Source organism: Lindgomyces ingoldianus, assembly GCF_010093535.1.
Source record: "Lindgomyces ingoldianus strain ATCC 200398 unplaced genomic scaffold BDR25scaffold_31, whole genome shotgun sequence".
NCBI classification, from domain to species: Eukaryota; Fungi; Ascomycota; class Dothideomycetes; order Pleosporales; family Lindgomycetaceae; genus Lindgomyces; species Lindgomyces ingoldianus.
The window spans coordinates 31072-55930 of NW_022985192.1; the positions used below are offsets into that span (position 1 = coordinate 31072).

At 50.0% G+C, this 24859-nt stretch overlaps 10 protein-coding genes across 10 annotated transcripts; 6 read left to right on the plus strand and 4 right to left on the minus strand.

Moving 5' to 3' along the window:
* Window positions 1-779: 779 nt before the first annotated feature.
* Window positions 780-2280, plus strand: BDR25DRAFT_305753 (uncharacterized protein). Its single transcript, XM_033690475.1, has 2 exons — window positions 780-1182; window positions 1291-2280. The coding sequence occupies exons 1-2, from the start codon at window positions 849-851 to the stop codon at window positions 1827-1829; spliced, it is 873 nt and encodes a 290-aa protein (XP_033543705.1). The 5' UTR covers window positions 780-848; the 3' UTR covers window positions 1830-2280.
* Window positions 2281-2816: 536 nt separating this feature from the next.
* Window positions 2817-3824, plus strand: BDR25DRAFT_267570 (uncharacterized protein; the record flags this gene model as incomplete). The annotated part of the gene is made up of 3 exons (XM_033687059.1): window positions 2817-2956; window positions 3013-3122; window positions 3182-3824. Coding segments are annotated over exons 1-3 (786 nt in total), but the record flags the coding sequence as incomplete, so codon positions are not given.
* A 241-nt stretch (window positions 3825-4065) lies between these two features.
* BDR25DRAFT_194830 (subtilisin-like protein) lies at window positions 4066-4907 on the plus strand (the record flags this gene model as incomplete). Its single annotated transcript, XM_033684319.1, has 2 exons — window positions 4066-4317; window positions 4380-4907. Coding segments are annotated over 2 exons (780 nt in total), but the record flags the coding sequence as incomplete, so codon positions are not given.
* A 407-nt stretch (window positions 4908-5314) lies between these two features.
* Window positions 5315-6172, minus strand: BDR25DRAFT_376386 (uncharacterized protein; the record flags this gene model as incomplete). Its single annotated transcript, XM_033697442.1, has 1 exon — window positions 5315-6172. One exon carries the CDS (start codon window positions 6170-6172, stop codon window positions 5315-5317), a length of 858 nt encoding a protein of 285 aa, XP_033543708.1.
* A 3294-nt stretch (window positions 6173-9466) lies between these two features.
* Window positions 9467-10847, plus strand: BDR25DRAFT_189127 (aquaporin-5; the record flags this gene model as incomplete). Its single annotated transcript, XM_033684270.1, has 4 exons — window positions 9467-9847; window positions 9955-10255; window positions 10383-10582; window positions 10716-10847. Coding segments are annotated over 4 exons (1014 nt in total), but the record flags the coding sequence as incomplete, so codon positions are not given.
* A 1799-nt stretch (window positions 10848-12646) lies between these two features.
* Window positions 12647-14602, minus strand: BDR25DRAFT_376394 (uncharacterized protein; the record flags this gene model as incomplete). Its single annotated transcript, XM_033697443.1, has 2 exons — window positions 12647-12847; window positions 13022-14602. The coding sequence occupies 2 exons, from the start codon at window positions 14600-14602 to the stop codon at window positions 12647-12649; spliced, it is 1782 nt and encodes a 593-aa protein (XP_033543710.1).
* Window positions 14603-15482: 880 nt separating this feature from the next.
* BDR25DRAFT_292548 (Rtt106-domain-containing protein) lies at window positions 15483-17401 on the minus strand. Its single transcript, XM_033688664.1, has 3 exons — window positions 17255-17401; window positions 16483-17151; window positions 15483-16158 (listed from the first exon to the last, which is right to left on the minus strand). The coding sequence occupies exons 1-3, from the start codon at window positions 17334-17336 to the stop codon at window positions 15572-15574; spliced, it is 1338 nt and encodes a 445-aa protein (XP_033543711.1). The 5' UTR covers window positions 17337-17401; the 3' UTR covers window positions 15483-15571.
* A 2942-nt stretch (window positions 17402-20343) lies between these two features.
* BDR25DRAFT_235768 (uncharacterized protein) lies at window positions 20344-21324 on the plus strand (the record flags this gene model as incomplete). Its single annotated transcript, XM_033685525.1, has 2 exons — window positions 20344-20757; window positions 20857-21324. The coding sequence occupies 2 exons, from the start codon at window positions 20344-20346 to the stop codon at window positions 21322-21324; spliced, it is 882 nt and encodes a 293-aa protein (XP_033543712.1).
* A 37-nt stretch (window positions 21325-21361) lies between these two features.
* On the minus strand, window positions 21362-23532 carry BDR25DRAFT_358932 (uncharacterized protein; the record flags this gene model as incomplete). Its single annotated transcript, XM_033696012.1, has 9 exons — window positions 21362-21420; window positions 21513-21534; window positions 21581-21780; window positions 21894-22114; window positions 22168-22207; window positions 22284-22316; window positions 22382-22555; window positions 22585-22609; window positions 22639-23532. The coding sequence occupies 9 exons, from the start codon at window positions 23530-23532 to the stop codon at window positions 21362-21364; spliced, it is 1668 nt and encodes a 555-aa protein (XP_033543713.1).
* A 30-nt stretch (window positions 23533-23562) lies between these two features.
* On the plus strand, window positions 23563-24745 carry BDR25DRAFT_358933 (uncharacterized protein; the record flags this gene model as incomplete). The annotated part of the gene is made up of 8 exons (XM_033696013.1): window positions 23563-23899; window positions 23934-23979; window positions 24024-24115; window positions 24153-24327; window positions 24359-24489; window positions 24523-24554; window positions 24608-24639; window positions 24676-24745. The coding sequence occupies 8 exons, from the start codon at window positions 23563-23565 to the stop codon at window positions 24743-24745; spliced, it is 915 nt and encodes a 304-aa protein (XP_033543714.1).
* Window positions 24746-24859: the final 114 nt, after the last annotated feature.

The window sequence follows — 24859 nt, forward strand, 5'->3', positions numbered from 1 at the left end:
AGACGCAGGACCTAGAAGAGCAACCGGATTGTACCGAAAAGGACTATACATAGGAGGCAACTCAGCTTAGGCCAGAGGTATAGGGAAAGTGGAGGCAAGATAAGAAGAGGGTTGCCAATCAGCGGAAGAAGTTGAGAAAGAAGGAAGATATGTCGAAATAAAGCTGAAAGAGTAACGGCCTCTCTCGTCCCGGGAGCCTGGGCAGTCACGCATAAATGCGGAAGCTACTATGAGCTATTCACTCATACGCATGTTGTAAAAGCCTCTCACGCTAGAATCGAAACTTCTTGGGCCAACTTGAAGGGTACCACCGCTGCTCTGTATGTACATAGAACCCTGATTAACTTTAGTAAATAATACGGTAAGGGTGATGGGTACATTTAAATCTTGTTTTAAATGAACCCATAAGGATTTCGCAAAAGGCTGATCAGGCCGTACATAATCTTAGCAAGTTATGGAAAAAGTGGCACAGTGCTTGGAGTCGCTAAACATCACCTCGACAGCTCGTAAACGTTACCCGTTTGAGCTCTCTTCTGAATTTAGATTTCCGACGGGCGAAAGATCGTCATCCAGGCCGACTCGAGCTGTGGAGCCAATCAGAGTGTTTTGGCTGAGTTTCTTCTTTCTTTCTGATTGGCTACATAAGCCGTTGGTGCTGACAGCGCTTCAAATCCAAATTCGGACCCCACGCTAGGTCGTATCCCAGCTCCAGCCTCCTGGAAGAGAATACTTAACTTCCCCCTACCTACAAACCTCGCTCTAGAAACAAGACTTCTCAAAAAATCCACTCCTTGCGTTCTCTCGGAATTTCATCGCCCCTGCCAGTCTCCCAAGAGCTGCTTGGCATAATGCCGCTTGGCAGGATGGGATCCAAAGGAACTAACTCTCCAACTTGTTTAGCATATTCATTCTTGTTTGCGTCTATAATTGTTCAACTCACGCTTGCTACAAACGATACGCGACCCTGCTACAACGCCACTGGTGGTGTTGCACCAGACCATCACCCGTGCGTCAGCTCAGAAACAAAGGAAATATCGCACTGCTGCACTACCTGGGACACCTGCCTAGGTGACACACTATGTTTAAGCCAGTGGGGAACATTGTACGTTGGCACATGCACCGTCAAGTCTTGGGATAGCGGCCGAGGGGATTGTCCGAAGTATTGCGCAAACTGGAACGAGGGTATGAATCGTTTTCGTAGAAGTAGTCCTCATGTCATTGGGGTCGATTTGGGAAGGAGGGTGTTGGTGATAACTATTCTTAAGCACCTAGACTGATTCGTGTTGGTAGAGAATCTCCTCCCTGACATCGGCGTTTGCAACTGGACAGATGGATCTAATCAATTCTGCTGCGGTGTCACTGCTGTCGGAATCAACAAGTGTTGCGAGAAAACCTTCACAATCCAGAATGCGACAAACCAATACGTTGTCCAGCGACCCTGGAATGAAAATGCCGTCAACACCTCCTCCACCCCTTCCTCAACCACATCCACACCAACCTCTACATGTACTGCTCCATTGTCAGAGAAGGGTGGTGATAACAAGGGCGCAGAGATCGGCTTGGGCGTTGGATTGGGAATACCTCTGCTCATAGCCCTGGGAATGCTGTATTGGGAACGGAGAAAAAGACGCCAAATAGAGACGAAGATGTTGCAACTCAACCCGACGACCCAGGATCACGAGTATGTGGGCGTTCCCCAGGCACCTCTCTCTGGCGAGATGTATCAGGATGCATATCCTCATTCCGGATCAGTGATGAGTGAATTACCTTCGGTCTCAGGCCCGAAGCCAGTACATGAGCTAGGAAACGATGCGCAAGATAACAGGTGATGTGGACCCCTTGAAATACCTACCCCGAATAAATGATGAATGGTACCGGAGTATGTCCATAGCTCAGCGCCGCAATATCCATATTGGAGGTTTTCTGGGATCTATGCCCTCCAAATACCGCTTCATGTGATGATTTACACCTCCCACAGAACATGTCCAAAGAATCATGGAACTCCCTGTCGCTCTTTATTTGCATAGGCTTTGTCTCCGGTGGGACGGGGCCGTGCGGCCGTGGGACAATCAAACACCTTTGGGGTTCGCAGGATATGTGTGTTCGGCGGCGTGCTCCGTTCCTGTTTCTATGGATTGAAGAGGTTCATCAGCTCCCATACATTGAAGCAACTACCAACCATTCTGTGCGATCCAAAGAATTAAAGAGGAAGGAATGGTAGCAAGAAAGCCATGGCGTACGATCTTGGAAGGTAAATGTAGTGCATAGCCTGTTCATTGTGGAATTGATCGGTGGTAGTCTTTGTGAGAAAACTCGAGACTCGATAGTTTGAAGTGAAGTGCACTGTCAGCATTGACGAGATGCTAACGGGGGTAATCGATACCGTAACATTATCCATTGGTGATTCGCTGAGGCCCTGCAAGTGTTAGCGCACATTTCAGAACTCTCAGTGCACACAGGAGGCTCAAAATGGCCCCTGCAAGCGTTTTGCGATTGAGCTGAGTTTCCATGGGGAACGACACACTGGATCAGCTGCATCTTTTCCGATCGTGAATGCGATAGCATGACTGGACAATGTTCTGCAAGGCTGACTTTCAGCCCTTGCCTTATCTCCCGCCAACCAATAGGCGAAACACACGTTGTCGTGCAATTCTGAATCTCAGGCTTGGCAGTCAAGCATCAGCGACCCAGAAGGAGGGAGCAAAGCGAGCCGGGCCTCAGGAGGTGCATGAGAAACACGAGCCTCAGCCTCGACCCCACTCTGCCCCGCCGTCAGCTTCCCTTGCTTCAGACAATGTGTCTTGTCGGCGAAGATCCTCGTGTGAACACAAACGGCGTCTTAATTTTAAGGGATCGAGGAGAAAAGGACGTTAGCTATCACAACGCCAGCTAGTCGCGTGGCAGCTAGTCTTCTCGACAACATGGTTCCGCGGGTACTGGATATCCCGGATATCAGGTAAGGCATCGAGGGCAACGCTTTTCGTCAGCGGATGTGTAGTTGACCGGTAAAAGTCTAGGAGACATCGTTATTGTAGTCTTGGGAGTCACAGGCTCTGGCAAAAGTACTTTCATAAATTACCTCTCAGACATTGAGCTTGAAGTTGGGCACGGTCTAGAGACTTGTAAGAAATTCCATGGCTAAACGTTGCTCTAGTTAGAGTACTCACATATAATGACTTAGGTACCGACACAGTCCAGTGTGTGCCATGCACTCTAGATGATGGCCAGCGGATATGGCTCCTTGATACTCCCGGCTTCGATGACACTTACCGATCAGACACCGAAATTCTCAAAGAAGTGGAAAATTGGTTAAATACGTCGGGGATCAGGCTAACTGGCATCATATATCTACAAAGCATATCCGATGTTCGCTTTACAGGTCGGGGGTTGAGGAACTTGCGGATATTCAAGAGACTTTTAGGTGAAAATGGACTAGCAAATGTGGTCTTAGCTACAACTATGTGGACATATATTTCGGACGAAGAGGGAAGGAGACGTGAGGCAGAGATTAAGGAGATGGGGGAACCCTGGCAGCACATGATCAAGCAGGGAAGTAAAATCTTCCGGCAGGATGACGGGAGAAGGTCTGCGTTGGCTATTGTTAAGTACCTAATGAGGACCGGAATTTATGCGTGTGAAGAAGTCCAGACAGAGGCGTTGGCTGCGAATATGAAGTTAAAGGAAAGAACTGCGAACCAGGAGGTTCAGAGGAAGATAGATATGTTGACTGCGGAAACAAAGCTAAAAGAAACATCAGCGACCACAGATCATCAGAGGGAGATAAAAGAGTTAGTTGCGAACATGAAGTTAAAAGAACGGTTGGCTACCCCAGATGCTCAGAGGGAGGTGGTGGACAAAAAGAAAAAGCAGAGGATAAAAAGGAGAGATAGAGATACTGCACCTCCATCGCAGAACAAGTTCCAACTTTTCGACGACGACCTCGAAGACCCTACCAGGACCTCCAAAAACGAGTCTGAGCCGCTACAGAAGCTGTCTGATAATTGGTTTAGTTGGCTGCGTCCACTTCAACGGCTTGTCGAGGACAGCGTTGATCCCGACTCCAGGGTGAAGATCGCCATCTTGGATAGTGGAATCGATCTAATACACCAGGACATACATGCCCAGAACGACAACATCAAGGATGTACGTAGTTGGGTGGATGGGAAACGAGGTGCGCGAGACCGGAGGGGAGGTGACCAGTGTGGCCATGGAACACATGTCGCAGGCTTAGTACTAAAAGTAGCTCCCGATGCGGATGTTTACATTGCTAAAGTGACTAACGGGACGTCATTGCAAGACGTTGACCACATTGCAGAGGTACATTCGCTTCTTATTCTTTCCAACACGTGGATCCTAAGAGCACTAACAACGCTAGTTAGGCAATCAAATATGCAGCATCGGAATGGAAAGTGGACATTATCAATCTCTCCTTAGGCTTCCCCAAAAGCGTTTACTCCATCGAGTCAGTCATTCGCCGTATTGACTGCCTCATCTTCGCGGCTGCTTCTAACGGCGGGGGCAACGAGAATCGGGCATTTCCAGCGACACTCGATCAGGTAATCTGCATGCACTCTACAGATGGTCGCGGAAATCCCTCGCTTTTCAATCCAAATCCCCTTGATTACTGCGACAATTTCTGCATTCTTGGCGAAGCTGTAGAATCTGCATGGCCTGGGGAAACTCCAGATGGCAATCCGAACTTACGACGCAAGTCAGGAACCTCATTTGCAACCCCGATTGCGACCGGCGTGGCTGCTCTTGTCCTCGAATTTGCAAGGCAGAATATAAAGAACAATGAACAGTTGGAAAGATTGAGGACCTTCGGAGGGATGAAGAAAGTCCTGCGTCTGATGGCGGATAAGAGGTCGGGAAGTCCATTCCGATATATAGCACCTTGGACGCTTCTCTCACCTGAGGACGCTGTGGGGGCGACTAGGGATATTGAACGGGCTTTGAGGTAATATCTCAGTACATTAGACTAGGTTTATACTGTAATAGCTCTTGTTGCGCTTCAGGTTTGTTACCCCATTTCAAGCCCCTAGCATCCTAGTGGCATATGTATGGCTAGGTTCTTTGAATAATGTTTAGCTAGGATACGGGTAGGTTAAGGAACGTCCTAGATTAAGCAGCAAATCAGGGTGTCCAGGCTCATACTCAAATACCCGTAACCGTTATAAGGGTTATATATTACTCTCATGACTTGCTTAAGTTTCCCTGATGTCTTCAAGCGACATCCAAAACACCATTAGGAAGTTTTGCTGAAATTCTATGACTTGTTCAACTCTTTAATGATCATGCGCGATTTGAGGCCTTCCTAGGGTAACACGCAAACGCACTCCCCGTCCTCATCGACTACAGTCGCGATTTCGTCTCCTCCGAACTCTGCAGCCACGGCCTCATCTCCTTCAACTGTGTCAACATCAAAAACAGCGCTCGATTCCTTCGACTCATCTGATGGCAGCCCATACAAGGCCCCCTTTGTGTATTCCTCTTCTTTAACCTCACCGTTCCTTTTCTTCATTTTGACTTTACTAACCCTATAGGCAAATACGAAGTCATCACTAGCACTCCACTTCACGCCTTCCTCGCTCTCGCTCTGGATTCCAAGCTCCGGACCAGCTTCGACCGGTGCAGCCATGGCAGCCCCATCCAATCCAACACTCAACGTACCACCGTGCCCACTTTTCTTGCTAGATTTGGCCTTCGCCCCTCTGACAATCTTCAGCCCAGTGATGATGTACACTGGCTTACGCAATCTGCTCTTTTCGACATACCGTCCCACATTCGGCGCCTTCACCGCAGACTCCAGATAGCCATTCAGGGTCGCAGGGTCAAAAAAGGTAGTCTCTAGCCTATCAAAAGCATATTCTTCTCCCTTGCCGCGCTCCCAGTTCGTCGACGCGTCGGCACCGGCACCAAGGATGAGGTCTAGAAACTTAGCATACAAGCCGATGGACGCCTTGTTGGACTTGCTGAGCGTGGACTTCCACTCCGATTTCACCGTCGTGATGAGGGCCTCTGCGGGTGGGGGTATAAGCGCGGAGCCAGGATTTAGAGGGCGATCGGGGAGGGTTGGGTCAATGAGAATGTTTCCGAGACGGATAGGCCCTATGGGCGGGGGAGGATAGTCGAAAGAGGGAGTAAGAAAGTATGTTTTCTTTGGGTTCGCCATTTCACGGTGGCTTCGTGGAGGTGATAGTATGTTGGCCTGAGAGGTAACAGGTGCACTACTCTCGAGTAGGGTCGTGTTCAGCTCCTGCAAAGTGCCGCTTCGTCTGGAGAAAGCTTATCTAAATCCAGCCAGCCACGTAGACGCCCTCCACTGGTGTTCGTGTTTTTCAACTAGGAATACGAAGACCCTAAATGTTCATTTCAGCACTGAGCCTGGTACTTTTTAGGCTTAACTAAGACATAAAGATAAAGCGTATTAACACGGCCGTGGACCACAAAGTCAGAGAAGCTTTTGATAGTGGTGTTCAATGTCGATCAAGTGCAAAAATAATGTGGCTTCGGACCAGTTACCCCTCAACACCACGCCAAGCATCGTAGGCCCCTACCTATTATGGTCCCGCATGGGGCGCTATCCCAACCTTCGCTCTAACACAATTCATCAACGCATTATCCACAAAAGCAATTCTCTGTCTCATCCTTCTCTCATGCTCATTGACCTCTATAAGTATGGAATACTGACCGTAATGCAGCCTATCGCATTTTTCGTTGTTCTATTAGGAAGGAATCTGAGAGAATTATTCACACATCTGCTCGGAGACGATTCTCGGAGACATATTCGAAGGTTTGGCAACTGCACAAGTTCTAGTTGGTGTACGCCTGTGCATTCTCTGCCTTTCCATGCATAATGCCATGCACGTACGTCTCTCCGACCAGTCTGTATGTAGCTTCCCAAAAGGCCTGAGCAAACCAGGGACCTTTCACCCCCTAGAAATCAAATCCCATCCCTAGCTTACGGCGTGATACTAAGTCCCGTAAGTAGCATAGTAGAATTTCAGACGTAATGTAACTGTACTTGACTCAAATTTGGTCGTATTTTTACGCCTCTACGTGCGAGGCTTTTGGCAGCCATACAAAGCTCACTATCCCGACTTTATGGAAGTTAAGGATCGGAAATTAGTGGCTTTTCGATCGTGTGTTAGCTCTCGGATCGATTCGTAATTTACCTTTGGTGCCTTATTGTGACTGGGGCCGGTATTTAGCTTTTTGTTTCCTAGCTCCCGTACATAAGAAGTCCCCTTCAATCTGTAGCGTAGCTAGCAAAAGCTTACACGTAGCGTAGTACGCTACGCTGAATACGCTATTTAGATGATTCTCGTCTTCGACATTAGCAGAGCGACGCTCCATTTCAAATTCTTGGTAGGAAAAGGGAAAGTCAGCTCAATCCTCCGAAATAAGGCTCGCAGTGGATCCTTACACATTATGTAACGCATTGGAGGCTTAACTGTAAATTCTTTCGCTTGCAAGAATTCTCAAGCCGGGTCAGTCTTCCTTCACGTGGCAGGTCATTTTCCGGCGTATTCTACTTGTGTGCTCTCAAGACCATTGCGGATAGCCAGTGTGCACGACAGAATATGCTTCCCATCCCTATTTACTTCGTAGCACCGCCGTGGGCTTCTAGGATCTGGACATGGTAGGAAGCTCGGAAGTGTTTTATACGTGTGGTGGAGGACTCTTTGGCAAGCCGCGCTCACGCGCCTAAGTTTGCCGAATCCAAATACAAAAGAGACTAGATCCCACTCTCCATTGTAATGAGAAAGCACTGAAGAATGCCCTCTGCCGTTTTCTCTGTAACCCAGTGATCCCGACGACCACTTAGATGTGATCATCGCTCAATACTTTCGATATCGTGCTTACCCACGAACAGACAAGGCTGATTGCATCGTTAAAATAGAATAGCTGATAAAAGAAGATTACGCAGTTTTCGTATCATATGAGTCGGTGACGTAATACTTCATGATCGGGAGCGATAAGCTACCGAGGACTATAAATGGTTTTCGGAAGTAGGTCGCGACCGGGTGCGTTTTCTATCTTAATACATGAACTGCCATCATTGAAGGGCTGTCATTATCCTCATGTCGGGTGGCATGTTGTATGAAAGCTCCTTCGACGACCCGCAATTACCTCGGTGAGGGTAAGATCACGTGAAAGTTCAAGCCAAAATACAATTAAATTTTAAAGTGAGTTTGTAGCTTTAAAAACCATTACAACTATGGGAAGGGAGTTCATGATTGGGTTAGAATGAGTTGAAAATTCGTCGTTTCATCCCTCCAGAATCTAAGCTGGGTAGATATTTGAGTTCGTAAAGTGGATATGAAAAATAACACCAGCCTTTAAATCGGACACTGGACATCTTTTCTTGAATTTGGCGCTCGCTAAAAATACAATATGCGGCAGTTTTTTAATCATTCTAAGGATCCTCTAGGAAGCTGGACTGTAGAATCGATACTCTAATGATAAATAAATATCCTAGCTGAGACAGGCGTGAATTGGCGATGCAGAGTGTATCTACCAATGAACTAACTCGCAAGTCTCACAGGATAGGCAATTAGCACTTTCAAAGGCTGCAAGGACTGGGCAGATAGATAGAGCATTCCCGAGAGGTTTCATTAGTCCGAGTCCAACTCCCACTATGCACACTCACTACAGTCCACATCCTTGCTAATATCATTGACAAAGCTGACGGTGCCCTTGTTTGCCTCGTGTATCCCGACCACGTTTGAAAAAAATCCTCGTGTTTTGAAGAGGAACAGGAGTGTTGTGTGAGCAATAATGACGACGCGGACGCCACTCCCCCTATGACCTCATCATTCGCTTATTGATAAGCTTAATTCGCACGGCGCCGATCACCAGCACCACCCTGCGACGATCCCGTCCCAGTCCCAGATTCATGGAGACCCAACTCTCACCAATGAGCTGCGGATTCTCTACCAACGGATTTCGACTGGACGACATTCGTCCGAATCCCCTCCAAACGTCAAATCGAGTGCCCTCCCGAACCGTCTCGGTTGTTACTGCCACGCGCCATTGAAACTACCTGACGCATTCAATGGTTGGATTTCATCATCGTCTGGCAGATTACGGCTTCAGCTGCTGGGGGGAAACTCCACTAACGTGATTGTATAAATGATGGCATCCAGTTTTCCGTCCTCGGACACCTTGACAGACGCCACTTTCGTCGGCGGGGTATTTTTCTTCAGCCCTCTTACTAGCCGCGAATTTGCGTCTCTGATAGCATATACTTGCAGTAGCAGCTATTTCTCTACCGAGGACCCTTTGTAACTTAGAGTTTTCTTACTTTCCGTCCGATCTACGGCTTTCTAGTTGTTTTCTCAGCCTTGGAAACAGGTTTGAACCTGTACTTCCCGCACGCTAATCGTGCTTTACACTCCTCTATTCCTTTTTGTACCAATACCCACAACGGTTGCGGCGTCCCCCAACCATGGCACGACTCTCGCGAAACCTCCTACCTCTGCATAACAGAGATCGTTCCAACGGACAGAACGCCGTCGCTCTGGGAAATACCACCGGTGCCACATCCTCCTCACAACGCCGTCCTCTCTCCTTCCTCTCCAACAGATGGCGCAACGAGCTCGTAGCCGCCGCGGCGGAATTCGCAGGAACATTCATGTTCTTGTTCATTGCGTATGGGGGCACTCAAGTTGCGAATACGGCAGCGATTGCGGATAATGCGCGCACGGCGGGACAGCAAGATGGGAGTATTACGCAGGCACCGAATACCAGTGTGTTGTTATTTATTGCATTGAGTTTTGGGTTTTCGCTAATGGTGAATGTGTGGGTTTTTTTCAGGGTTAGTGGGGGGTTGTTTAATCCCGCTGTAAGTTTCCCTTTGTCTGCAATCCAGACTGGAGCAGATCTGCAATTATAGGGTGGGATAAAGAAGGCAGGTATTATTTTGGAGGACGAGGCTGATGGCGTGTACAGGTAACGCTTGGCCTCTACCTCATCGGCGCACTAACAGCCACCCGCGCAATATTCTGCTTCGTATCACAAATGCTGTCCGGAATATGCGCGGCTGCCGTTGTAGATGCGATTCTCCCCGGCCCGCTGAACGTCTCGACAACGCTTGGAGCAGGGACTTCCATCGCCCGTGGCGTATTTCTGGAGATGTTTTTAACAGCCCTCCTGGTGTTTACAATCTTCATGCTTGCGGCTGAGAAGCATAAAGCTACGTATCTCGCTCCGATTGGAATTGGGTTGTCGTTGTTTGTTGCGGAACTTGTTGGTAAGCATCGCCTCCCCAAGCCTTCCTTCTCTTCCATTCCAATTCCCCTCCCAATAGCCATCCCACATAGCTGTCAGCCCCACGCCACAAGCCAATTAAGATTTACTATGCTCATAATCAACTTCAGGGGTTTTTTTCACCGGCGGATCCCTCAACCCCACCCGGTCCTTTGGACCCTGCGTTGTAACGCAAACCTTTCCAGGCTACCATTACATATACTGGCTCGGGCCGCTCATGGGCACACTTCTCGCATTCGGAATGTATAAAATTGTCAAAAGCGTGGAGTACCAGACCGTGAATCCAGGACAGGACTTTGACGACCATGAGGTGAGTATCAGGTTTTTGGCTTTCAAGTCGTCGTCTGTTCCCGTGCACTCTAGTTCTTTGCAGTTCAGCTTTCTTTACCTACAACGCTGAAGACTTGTCTGCGGTAAAACTGCCCAACTAAGGCTCTCCTTAGGCTGAGCTCTTCAAACCTCCGTCCAATCCCTCGCACAGGGAAGAAGTTGCGCGTCCAAATGTTGCGGCTATCGTCGCTGAAGAAGCTGTGCGAATGGCGTCTCGTAGTTCGGGCTCTGGGTCGGGCTCGGGACATATCCATGGGATTCAGGGTCGAATGTCGCCGGAAGGGGATGGCGGGGTTAGATTTGCGGGGAACGAGGAGAAAATTTCCCCTGTCGCGTCGCGGAAAGGTTGATGGAGTTGGTTTCGAAAAGGGTAGTTTTAAAGGCAAGGTTGGCAAGTACAGAGTGATGCTCCAGGCCAGCTACTTTTACATCTGGGGAGCAGATTAGGATCAACTACAGAGATCTGAAGTTTTAAAACGCTTTAAGGAAGCTGAGGGGGCATAATCAAAGGTTTCAAGTTTGTTGGTGGGTTAAGTAATGATACCACTGTCGATTTAATTTCGCATACCTTCTCACTGGCTCGCCCATTCTGTACTATTTCCTGCGAAAGCAGGAGGTTCCAAAGTCGACAAGCATAGTGTCGAATCCGCCTGCATCACTGCGCACATCATCCACATCTCTCCCCCTCTTAAAATCTGGCCACCAACTCTCACCCACCCCACACCTCATCGCGCACATAGACAGACCCTCATATCACCACCCCTCATAACCCCCTTCCTTACTTCTCCTAATCGAGCTTCGGTCTTGTAGACGACAAAACCTGCGAGTAGATGCGCAGTCAGGACCGCGAAGGTGAGGAAGAAGGTTAGGAGCGCTAGGATTAAGAGGGAGATTTGTAAGGCGGAAGGTGAGGAGCGTCGAGGCGGAGTTGGAGGAAGGGGTTGAGGCATTTGGTGTGGGATTGAGTTGTTGTGGCTGGGGTTGAGTGGAGGCGGAGGCAAATTCGCGGTGTTGGGGTTGGATGGACGAGGGGGAGGTCCGACTTCAATATTGGCGTGGTCGTGAGGAACGGTGGTAGGTGATATTGCCCGACTGGTATAATATTGAACCCGTCCACTCCCAACTCTTCCTGCTGTCGGCGGATCGCGTGCGGCTTCTACTATGCCAAACATATCATCCTGGCTCTCCTGCCCCTGTTCTCGCGAATCAGATCTCCTAGCCTCACTTCCAGCTTTATGCCAAGCACGCATCTGCATTTGCCCTATCCCCTCCTTCTCCCTCTCCTTCCCCCTCCCCCTTATCGGAAACGGAGGGTCCCACGGCTTCCTCACCATCTTCTGCACACTCGTCTCCCTCTCTGTCTTTGCTCTTTGGCCTTCTGTTCCAACCGTCTGCGGATCCTTCTCAGTTGTCTCCCGCGAAGGTTCGACCGACTTAGGACTGGGTGGTGATGGCATTGGTGGGTGTTCAGAGGGGCCGTCGTGGGACCCCATTGATAACGGCGGTGGGGAAGAATGAAGAGAGGTTGATTGCGATGATATAGGGGGGGTAGATGTTTTGGCATCAAATGGGTAGAACTCGAGCCGTAAGGTCGCCGGAGATGGAACATAGAGATGGAGGCGAGGGAGTTGGACTATTAGAATTGGGATGATGATGAGTATGAAGGACAGGAGGAGTACGGGCATGCGTTCGAAGTACGTGGCGTTGAATGTGATGCAGTGCGATGAGATACCGTCCGGGGCCGAGAGAGATCGAGCGTAGGTGGGTAAGTTGGAAGAGGGGTCGATATGCGGTCTTCGCTGGTGCGTTGCGTTGCGGAAATTGGGTCTGTACGAAGGGAAAGCCGGGGACTTTTGTAAAGGAGAGCAAGTCTGGGAGCGATGATGATGAGAGAGGGTAGTATCTTACAACTCCTCATCCCTCATCCTCGAGCACCACACACAAAGACCTCGCTTCAACTCCTTTTCCCCCTCCAGTGCACCTTCCTTTCCAACCCCTGCTCGCTGTGCTCTGGGAAGTCACCGTCCCCTTGTGTACGTTTGTCTCAATCCCCCTCTCCAACCAAATCTCCCACCCAGCCTAACCTCTCCCTCTTATCATCCACCACCCTCGCATACTCAAGTAATAAGCGATATAGATAAATCAGCATGTCTTCTTTCCTTAACACCTTCTCCGCCCATTCCTTACCCGCTAGAGCAATGCGCCGAGCTTGGTTATCGTGACTATCGTCTCGATGCCTGCCGCGCTTGGAAAGAACTGAAGCCTTGGCAGGTGGAGGAAGGGTGTAATCGTCATCTCGCTCATTCACTTGGATTCCCTGTTCTTCTTCTATACCATGTTCCTCAGAAGACGAATGTTCTCCAGCCAGCTTCGGTGTCATGGACCCTCCAGCTCCTGCCCCATCATTCCTCCCCCCGACGAAAAACCTCCCAATCGCATACACATCCACAAAAGTATTGTCCAGCGGCACAAAATGCACCCACGGCCACAAACGCCCATCAAACCAATGGCGATACACACTTGCTCGAAGCGGGACAACCTCCCTCCTCAACGCGTTGATAAACTCGCTATCGTTGTCGCTGCCGTTGCCGTCCAATATCGCCGTGTACTTGTATTTCTCTTGTTCTCGTGGAGCGGGAGGTGCGGTGACGGAGAAGAAGTCTGAGTTGTATGGGCAGTGATCGGAGGGGGAGAGTTCGTCGCAGTGGAGGTCGGTAAATGCAACGTCGGCCCAGGAGTGGATCCATTCTGCGAGCGTGCCGTTGGTTTGCTCGGGGAGGTGGTAGGGATTTTGCGCTAGCAGTCTGAAAGTGCCTGCTGGTCCGACACCCGCGTTCTCCGGTTCACCGTTCACGGGAGTGCGGAGTGAGGCTTCAGCGAAAGCGACATGTGAAGCATTCATCATGCTCACAAATCGGTGGCGATGAAACCGCTGCCAATTGAGTGCAGTATTATGCCCACCAGTCGCAGGACCGCGCCAAAACAACACATCCTGTTTCTCCTCCCAAGCCACTCTCACTCCTTCTTCTTCCTCCCCCGTGCCCAGGGAATAAAGACTCTCATTCCACGCTGAACCCCCAGGAATCAAAACATCGTTCCCCACGCTAAACTTCACTGCACCAAACCACGGAAAAAACTTCACACTAGCACTCATACTCTCCGGTCCAACGAAACCTCCATGCAAACCCTGCAACTCTGGCAACGCACAAACGTCCCCCGCGCGAGACCAATTCCCGACAAACCCACCAAACGCCTCCGACCCGTTTGGAAACGTCGTCGGCAGCATATTGGCGGCAGAGTGAGCGGAGGAAGTATGGCCCTGGGGATGCCAGATATCAACGAAGAGAGAGGTTTTCCGGGTCCAGGAGCGCGGATGACAGGCTGGACGGACGAGGCTCCAGTATGGGCGCGGTCCTCGCGATGAAGTTGGGTGTGTGAGGCGAGCGCCTAGCCATTCTGGGTCGAAGGTGTAGTTTGCGATCTGCTGGTCGCTATCGTAGCTAGAAAACTGAGTAAGAACATCCATCGGCGCAGCAAGAATCGGCCTCGCTAGCTCAAGTGCGGTATCGATTGTCTCCCACGGTACCACAAGCCCTGGCTCCGCATTACTATTAAACGGGACATCTACATCCGGTAACAGGACATGCTTCTCTCTTGCTAGTGCTCCTAGCATATTCTCCCAAAGCCGGAGCCTATCATTCTTCCCCTTCGCATCCAGTCTAACAACCCCATCTCTCACTTCAACCCGAGGTCCCACCGCCGCCGCTTTCATCCTCAACACTGGCGGGTCGATGCCCCAGAAGGGCGCGAGGTCGTCATATATCTGATCCCAGAATGATTCTACCACAACGGCGCCGTGTTGCACAGCGAACGCATACCAGGCGGAGAAGCCGGGGGGTGGGTGGCGTTTCCGACGGGTCCTGTATTTTCGAGCCGCGTCGGATAAACTCTTCGCCTCGGTCTTTAACGCCCGAGTAAAATCAGTTTGTGCGGTAGACATTAATTGTGGAATGGGATGTGCGTCGGCGCTGTGAGAATGTAGATGCTCGTGACCGGAGATTATTCCTGGTGTGAGATCATCCAAGCTGGGAAATTTCGGGAGGCTGAGCTTGGGGATCGGGGACAGGCCTAGAGCGAGAGTTTCTCGGCTGGATGTGGTATTGTAGATGATAATTAGACATAACGCAAGGGATGTGAAGATTAAGAGTTGGAGTGCTCGCCAGGAGGGATGGGGACGGGGGAGGAGGTGTTTGGTCTGCATGGTTGGGTGGTTGTTGGCGCGGGAAGGTCTACCTCGGGAACTCGAAGATAACAGGATGCGAATGCAGATTCTAGGGCCGGGGGATCGCGGTTGGGATCTTGTTCGTGATCACAGCTGCTGACTCGTCAAATGGATGTGAAGGCAAGCTAAGGCATAGTCGGGTGTGTTTCAGACGCCGCCGGATGAGCGAAGATATGCGTGCGGATCGGTACGTAGATGTTCTTCGAGGCAAACGAGGTCGAGCAAGTGAAGAGAAATAAGGATCGAAGGAGAAATATATGGAGTGAGAGAAGCAGGAAAATAGAAGACATAAATGGTTAGACGGGTTAATTAATGGGATAGAAAGTGTGGGGAATAAATTGATAGTGTCGCGTGTGCTGATGCATGCGGGTGCTGCATTCAGCCGCGTGGAGATGGCGAATCCTCGGAAGGCTTGGCGGATCTGGGGTAAGGATGGACGGGATGAACGGGATGGAATGGGATTTGGAAATTGATGGTGGGTGGGGGGGTGATATGCATGTGGCGACTTGTGTTATGCGGATTGGAACGATGGGCTGGAAGAGTGAAGGGGTTACCAAAATTCGTGTTATTATCATACCACAGAGTAGCACGCACCATGGCCAATATCTGTATCTTACCGTCCGTGATCCGTACCTATCCCATATTAAAATCCTCCCACCTGCAGTCGACGATCGCACATCACGCGCCTTAATACTGCTGACCCTCCATCTCTTCACTCCCACCTTCAGCCTCTTCATACCCTTCTTCATACCCCTCCTCATACTCCTCCCCATCAGCTTCTTCATACCCCTCCTCCCCACCGTCCCCATCTTCCTCATCATCACTATCCTCCCCACTCCCCTCGCTCTCCCCCTCACTCCCCGGATCATAATCCTCCTCATCCTCATCCTCATCTTCTTGGTCCTGCAACAACCTCGCCGCTTTCTCCAACTCCGTCTCCTCATCCCCGTCTTCCACCTTACTCTCCCCATTCGTGCCATCCCGCTTCTCAACCGGCGGATTCACGTTAAGTTTCTTTGCCCTCCGTGCCGCCGCCATACTCGCGTCCTGCAGCTCATGCTTCTGCACGTACTCCTGGATACCTGGGTAGTCTGCTTGGTCGATCATTGCAAACTCGATTTCCTGGTTGGAGGGGTTGGAGGTGGTGATGACGAGGTTGAAGGTGTTGCGGAGTACGGCTGTGTAGGATATGCTGTTTATAGAGGAAAAATCGAAGAATAAAAGGGGTTTTTTGAAGCCGAAGATTATGCCGACAGAGGTGAGGAAGAGGTAGCCTAGATCCGGATTCCGACGTTAGCTAGCCTCAGGAGGAAATGGCAAGGGAGGGAGGAGGCATGGGGAAGTATAGTGAAGGAGGGAACGAGGCATGGGGAAGATTAGGGAACGAGGGAACGAGGCATGGGAAGGTTAGGGAAGGAGGGAAGGAGACATGGAGAAGGTAAGGGAAGAAGGGAAGGAGACATGGGGAAGGTTAGGGAAGGAGGGAAGGAGACATGGGGAAGGTTAGGGAAGGAGGGAAGGAGACATGGGGAAGGTTAGGGAACGAGGGAGGGAGGTGTGGGAAAGGGGGGATAGACAGATGAAGACGGGGAATTCACCGTCTTTACTCCCCCGATGCGCCTTCACATGATACGCCTTCTCTCCCTTCCTATGATTCTGCACAATCGCGCTCTGGAAATCCTCTGCGGTGGGAAATATCACGGATTTCCCCGTCCCAGCCTGGATCAGGCAATGGTGTATTGCTTCTGCCATAGGGCCTGGGCCGGGGTCTTCGCCTTCAATGATGTTCTTGCCTGTCGCCTCTTCGAACGTCCATACGATGGCTTCGGGCGGCGAGGCTTTGAGATGCTCGGGCACTGGGTTTACGCCGTCGCCGTGGATAGGTAGGACCACGAAATTGTGCTGACGTTTGGCTTTTTCAGGCACGGGGAGACAGAATACTTGGTCCACGTCTTTCCAGGCAATTCCGAACTCAACCTTCCCATCAGCGCTGAGGCCCCTGATCCCGCCTTCCGCTTTGTTCGTGACCAATTCGAGCGTCAACTTTTTGCGCTGCGGTATTGAGAAGCTGACGCTGGGGTAGGAGCGCCATGCTTTCATATCGGTGCTCGCGAGTCTGCCTAGGCCACCTATGGCGCCGTCGGACACGCCGTTGCTGTCGTCTAGCTTGCGCTTTTTTGTCGCTGGTTCGGCAGAGGCAGGGGAGGTGTGGTTGAGCATGTAGGATGAGATGTCGCGGAATAGGGTGATTTGGGTGGGATTCTGGTCTTCCACGGCGCAGCGTCAGTATGTTTGTATACATGTATGCATATAACTCGTCAGAATGGTGTGTGGGAATAGGAGAAATTGCCATGAAGCCGATGGGCTTACCTATAGCCGCGTGCACTCTTTTGCGCAGCTCGTGATTGCCCGCAAATGCTAGGTCAATTTCTTGGGTATGTGCGCCTGCCATAGTTGAGTTGTGAGAGGCGTGAGACGTAATGAAGATTCGTGGTGAGATTGATGGTGCAGATGGAGTTTTGGCGTTGAAGGTTGGATGGGACGCGCCGTGGCTGGAGCGCGACTGGGCACGAGTCGACTCCTGACATCACCACGACTACCTCAACCTCATCTCCTAATAACCACCGCGAAATCTCATCAGCCGATCTGAATGCAGCCACGAGACGGCATTGGTCAATGAATTCGCCACTAACATGTCGTCAAGCTATCATAGAGAAGTTACGACCGCTCTGCCACTTAAGCTACACATAACCTACGGATGTAGGTCTACTAAGGAGCTATGCGAGGGTAAATTTTCGTATCAGAAGCGCTTCCCATCACAGAGAGCTATCATTCTGCTGTCACTGCCCATTGCTATCCCCTCGCAATGGCCATCATCATTCAGTAGCCCGACCTCTTTCATCCCCGTTTTCGAAGCCCGTGCACGTCTCTATCACTGTAGGCCATTCTCACAACAGCATCCAAGGAATCTAACTTCTACGTCAAGTATTGCACCTAAACTTGCTTCTGACCTACAAGTGCTTGGATGTAGCTAGACTTCATGTAATCTTGAAGAGATGTATATATGCCGATGAGTTCCAGGATCTTGAGGGATCCCGCTCGCAAATCACTCCGTGCAATGGCACAATAGTGTCCGGGAAGTGGTGCTGCGGCAAAACAACGACTTGCTGTACCCAGAACAATCCAAATGCGCGCATCATACCCGCAATATTCAGGATGAACATAAGCGTAGAGTCGATTTCATCGTTGACGTTTATATCACCTGGCCCGGCGCTAGCGTTGATTGCCACGGCCACTTTACCAACCTCTCCCAGTTCAACATACATCAAACCAGTTTGGAACAGAGGGAATCTCCCTCTGAGTGCGTATACTGGAATAATCGTCGCTGATGTCGTTGGAGCTTTGTTAGTTTTCGACATGAGTTTCTACTGGTCAAATCCCTACAGGGGATGAAGAGACTGGATATCCAAGCACCGGGTTCCAAAGCCCAAGATCTCCTCCCAGACACCACGCAACACTCTATTCCTCTAGTTTCAGGATATCTACCACGCATATTTAGGGGGGCGGGAGGCGGATTCAGAGTGAAAGATCACCCGTTGCTGACTCGCTGCAGGAACTAGATCCGTATGCGACTCAAGGGCTACCTTCAAGTGAAAGGATTGGGCTACTCCCGGTCGACAGGCATGAGATGCCTCTAAATACAAGTTATGGGGTGTTTTAAACACAGATATGTGTCTCCTAACGGATGAAGTTGCGAGATAAGGGAATCAAAGGACTCAAGGACCTCCAGCTCCCCGATTCCATTAACGAGAATATGCGGGCATGCACGCAGGTATTTTCACGCTACGGAAACGGACAGGGTGCATAGGGAGAACTGGGCGAGATCCAAGAAATGCCCAAATGCCTTTGGTTGAGAGAGGATGACTGAGCAAGTGAATCGGGCCAGTATGTCGTAGATGCAGTCCTGGTACAAGGGGCTAAGTTGGCCGATGAACCGCATATATGCTGGAAACGACCTCACTGACGTCGCCAGCCAAATCGCAATCTAGTTGGTCGGGCTGAGCGCCGACCTCGCCGATATCATCCCCGTGCTAGGTTGCTGACGGAATTGGAGCATTTCGAGATCCTTCGACTTGTGCAAGTTGAGCAAGGAGAAAACAAATCTGCGCATCGCAAACCGACTGGGAAGATATCTGGGAGCTTCTTTGTGGGCTAATCCTCTTTGCTGTCAATTTGTGAAGGCCCACCGAGGATGATAGAAAAGAGAAGGATATCGAACACGTCAGTCTCCAAGGCAGGAAAGCACAGTCAGGTAGCTAGCAATGACAAGTATTTACTGGAATTATCCTTGGCTAATGCTCAGGTCACACCGATAACCTGTTACCGGGAACTCCGTGCCTTTGCTGCCGATGCGATCAAGGAATACGCCTCTAACGACGCGCACTTATGGCATTCCGGCCTTAGCCTCAATTTTGTGTCCATATTAGCTCTTCTTAAGCTCAGCCTTAAAGCAGTTCATTCATCCAGAAGGAATTGAAAAGGCTTCTCTCGCTAGTTGATCACCCGCGCCGGAGCGTGGGGAGATCAAGGTACGTACCGCATATTCCCTGGAAACAAGCACCTTTGATGTGCAGAATGATCGACCATGACTCTGTACTACCCGACATCCGGTACATCATGCCTTTAGAGCTGGCGATTCGAGTCAGTTTGAGATGGGGGTGTGGGGGTTGGCGCACGTGATCGGAGTGAAGTACCTTAGTACACATTAGGGTATCCGGGGGGCCATTTCGGTACAGTGCCTGATATGCGTCTCCGATCGACAGCTCGAAAACAACCTTAAAAGCCAATCTTAACTATAATTCAACCTCGTAACACGTCAGCGCCTCCCGACGACCTGAGGGGCGGTCTGCCTTCCATGATGATCCTGGTCCGTGCCGCCCACCCCTTGAGGCACATCTCCTACGCCCCTAGTTTCGTATTACTACCGCACCACTCACGGCCTTCCACACAACCATATGCATTGCGTCAATGTCGAAAAGAGAAGAATATGGGACACGACAAACCAAGCACATCCTAGCACATGCCAGTAGAGATCAACAGATGTAAGTCCAAAGTTCAAGAGCCGCGCGAGGCGGGCACACAGCATTGACAGCCGAGCCTCACCAGGATACAAGAGGTTTGAAGATGACATTTTACTTCCATAGCCACGTAGGATTGTTGATGCTATGTCCATTGCTACATAGGTTATCTATCGGACTGGCCGCCTGCTCGCTCGACTGCCGAAATCTAGTCCCGATAATCCTCGTATTTACTGTTATTAAGCTCCTTCAGGAAGGACTTGCATCTCCTCTATTCTTCACCTATTTCTCGAGTCGCCGCATTCTTTCTAATTTCTTCTAATTTCTGTTTTCGTGTTTGCTGGAAAAATCAGATTTGGTGCATACCTAGGAATCCTCAGAATGAAGAAACCCGAATTCAAGATGCCCTCAATCAAACTCCCCTCCGTCAAAGTCTCCGAACTCAAGCATCATCTCCCGTCCTTCAAACGCCAACCCGTCTTCAATCGCCCCGTACAAACCTCCGGCCACCGTACCATATCCCGAGCGCTCTACCTCACCCTTCTCTGCCTGCTGGTCGCCTTCTCCACCGCCGTCATCGCGCTCAAAGCAATGACTTTGGAATTCATCGAGGACAACAGCGACACCGGATTCGTCTTCGAAACCGGCGACCCTGATCCTACGATTCTAGCTGCACTGCCCAGAATGTTGTTCGAAGCACCTGCGAAACTAGCAATCGTAGCAGCTGTAGTGTCCATTTTTATAGGGTTTGGGCATGGCGCTTTTATTGTGAAGGATTGGAAGGTTGGGGCGAAGGTATATATTCCCCCCACCCCCTCCCCTCTTCTCCATCCCTGGCAGTCACAAAAATAAACACAACGAGTCATGAGAAATAAAGACTAACCAGTGCTCCAGACGCAAACCTACTCCTTCCGCCGCAACACCATGTTCCTACACCTCACCAACTCCATCCTCATCCTCCTCTCCATGGTCGCCATCTACGTAACTCACAAATCCACCTCCCATTTCTCCGAACGCTACATCAACCGCAAAGCTGACCGGCCCGGCGACGGCGTTCGCTACAACATTGGTACCTTCGATCTCGAAACCTGGTCATGTGAACTCCAGTCTGTCAAAGGTGCTGAAATGGTCTGGGAGGATTACGGACGACAGTGCAAGGTTGAGATGGCGGGTAGGGCCGTCATGATTCCGTTTTTGGTAGTGGGGTTCGTATTAGCAGCAGTTGGGGTGGCAGGGATGGTGGGGGGACGCGGCGAGGAGGCGGAATTAACATGGAATAAACAGGGTGATAGGCGGTTGGATGGCGGGGAAGACGGGACAGGAATAGGAAGTGTAGAGATGGGTAAGCTTAATGATATATGACGGAGGGAGTGTTGCGCTGGCGCGAATCACAATCTTGCTATGGGTCATCTGCCTGCTGGCTGGCGTTATGGGTTGGCCGGGTGGTATTTTGCTTTTCTGTTATGTTCCGTTTCCCCTTTTTATTACCAAAAGGAAACACTATGCTAGGAGATACCCCACCACTTTCGTTAAAGCTAGATTAGACAGACCTGTTGCTGGACTTTCAATTGTCTATCTCTCACGCACGCATGCACAAACGCATGGGTTTTAGAAGGACAACGGGGGGTTGGGAGGGAGTTTTATGTAACCATGTGTAATGAATATAGTTTTTACTTCTTCTTGGGGTGATATCAGATGTGGGCAGAGGATTTGGTATCTCGTCAGAAAATCGGCGAAAGTGTGGTTTGGCAGGGGTTTGGAGAAATTTCGAGGAGTAGAATCCGGCATTAGAGCCCAGGAGGATCTTTGTATAGCCAGCTTAGATGATTTTTAATGGGGGTAATGACGTCTTTAATTGATATTTAATTATTCTTCAGGAGAGGACTTCAAGATTAACTTGTGGCTACCTATTAAACAGTATGTCTTCCGACTTGTTTTTCTTTGGAGGAAAGTAGCGTCCCCACGCATTTCCATGTATCTACTGAATGCTTCAAATCCCTCAATGCGGCATAGGTGTAATTGCCCTTTGCCCGCACCAGTTGACTGGTTCGCAGGCGCGGTGGGAGTGTGAACTTGATTCGGATCGGAAATCAAGGGAACGGTTCCACCGTCAGACCCAGCCGAAACCCGCCCCACAGGTTTGTCACAATCGCTAGTTTCCACATGGGTTCGGGTGCAAGGTCATCTGGTTGTCGAGTCGATTACGATAATGCGAGATGGGAAAATCCCTGATCCAAATTACGAGCTGTGGGCGTGCACAGAAAGTGTAGAAATAGATTCTAAAAAGAACAACTCTGCTTTAACAATTTGTGATTGCCCACGACTTAAATTAGTGATAAAATTGGATATTGGTGCTATCAGATACCCATTAATGGGGGTGGTAGCAGTAGAACGTAGCGTGTTTATATCCCTCCGTAACCAGAGCTGCTCATTGCTCCAGTTTCAACTGCATTATTCCCAGAGAAGCATTGGTGGAAAACGTGTATTGGAGAACCGAATCCCAGGCGCTGTGACTTCGCACCACCACTGTATATCCCCCAGAGTGTTACTTCGAGGGTGCTCTCTTCGTGCGATCCAAGACCGTATATTGAAGCTCACATCAGCGCCATCTGATGACTTTACCATCCTTTTCGCCAGTTGCACGCAGCTGTGTTGTACATGATGTATCGTATGCACAAGGATGCTGCGATTTCTTTTGGTATCCGGATTAACGCTTGCCGGGCACCCGACCCACTCGCCAAAGCCGATGCCTACAGTGACCCTGCTCAATCCCGTTGGAACTCTATCAAAATCGAACAGACTCTGTTCTTCTTTATGGACAGAGAGGTCCCTGCAAACGACAGGCTGAAATCCGAATCGCAGCGTGATCTCCTTCAACGATATCGTCCCCTTGATCAAGTCCTGAATCGGGCGATGAACTGTTGGAGAGGTTCGCAGCACAGGAGCACGGTATAATCCCAATCGCTCGCAATGGAGAGCTAGAAGCGTTGTCGGTGGGAGGTCGATTTTCTGAACTTTGTCCAAGGTTAACATCTTAGAGAATTTCATCTTCTTCAGTACTGGCCAACTCGTCCAGTAAGCTTGGAATTTTGCTACCCTGTAGAATTGTTCCATGCCCTCCTTCAGAATTTGTCTACTTAGTTGGAGCCAAATTGGTAACGCAGGCTTTTGGCGATGAAATTTGCGGGTCACCGACAAACGCCGACTCTTGTAGGCATCTGGGTTGTAGGCGTCCGGGCTGTACCCTATGTTGGCGAGCAAATTGGAATACCGATATTTGAAAACTGTACCGACCCACATCCAATGGTAAATTTCATCTCGAAGCTCTCGGGGTAGTTGAAGGAAAGGGAAGATATCCTTTAACTTTGTGATGGCAGCGGTGTTTTCTTCATAGTAGAGGTCGCGACGAATGTTTCGCTGTCCTCGTCCGACTCGCGAGCTTCGTCGAAGGGATGGAGGTGGAATCTTCTGTCTCTTTTTCGTTCCGTCTGCATCTGGATAAGATTTTCTCTTCCTGGCGGGTTGTATTTTCGAATCTGGGGCGGCTTCTTCGGCTGTCAGGAGCGACATCGTGTCGTGTTCCGGAATTGTGGATCAGATATGTGTCTTGCAACGGTGGGGATGGCGTTCGGAAAGGGTGAAATTTTGGAAAAGAGATTGCGAGGGCAAGTACATAATTTTAGGGACCACGTGTCTCCATGTCTAGTCGTCCATGGAACCATGGGAGTGGTGAAGTGCGGGTGTCGAAATGACGAGAAAAGTCCTTTCAACCTCCTGAAACAACCTGAACTTTCAACATTCTTAACTTCACCTCAAATCTTCTGCCGACTACCTTTTTCGCTACTTGCCTGTAGGAACCATCGACTAAGCCGTTGGGACTCGTTAAGGAGGAAGCAGCTGCGGGGTAAAAGGCCAGGGGGGCAAACAGAAACTGGGGGTGTTTAGAGGCGTGTACTAGGAGTGACATACAGGGCTAAAGAGACAGATATTTATCATCTTCATGCTCAGCTCAGCTCAGTATAATAGAAAGGTTGATGAGGATGGGATAATCGCGGAGCCAGCCCTCATTGGGCTAAATCGTACGCTGAGGGTGAACCTAAAATGGCCATCAAACCCATTTCTTCATTTATGCTATTGAACTCACGAGGCAACAGTAGAAGAGATACATAAGGGATGATATGCTACGAAAGTAGCAGCAATAACACGGTCGAGCACGGCGACGCCCACTTCACACACACCGTTAACTCCCAGCATCTCTACAGTAGCTCTAGTCCATTGTATAATGAATATCACAGCATATAACTCGTACTCTAATTACGTACAGAATATAGGGTCCAACTTCAATGGCCGAAAAATTACGAAACAGTAACCAGGACCACGAGTCAGTGCATCATAGTCATTACAAGAATCGCATCGAAGGTCATAATACATTACCAATTTCCGCATATTTCACGCAGGTACGGGCAAGCCTTCTACAATTTATTCACCACTCCGAATCCAAGGGAGTGTGGAGAGTCGTCGATATTGGTTGACTCGCACTTGAATGTGATCTGGCTGTAGGGGAAAGCAAAGGTTGCGTAAGCGAAGGGCATGTGGCCAGGCCCACGTGGACTTAAAAGTTGAACCCCTGTTCGAGTCCTCCTAGACGGAAATGGGCATGACAATTCATTGCTATCTGTAAAGAATGTGGTAGATCATGGAAACCTCGGTCAGCCTCAATGAGCGACTGGATGCGACAAAATTTAACACGATAATGATGGGGATGGTGTGTAACCAATACTAATAGCGCCTGTGATAGGACCGCGAGCTCACCAATCCATTTCAACATCACTCAACCCCAATACCTTCCCTACCTTGGCAATCTGGTCAAGTTCCTTGCACACTAAAACACCTTAGC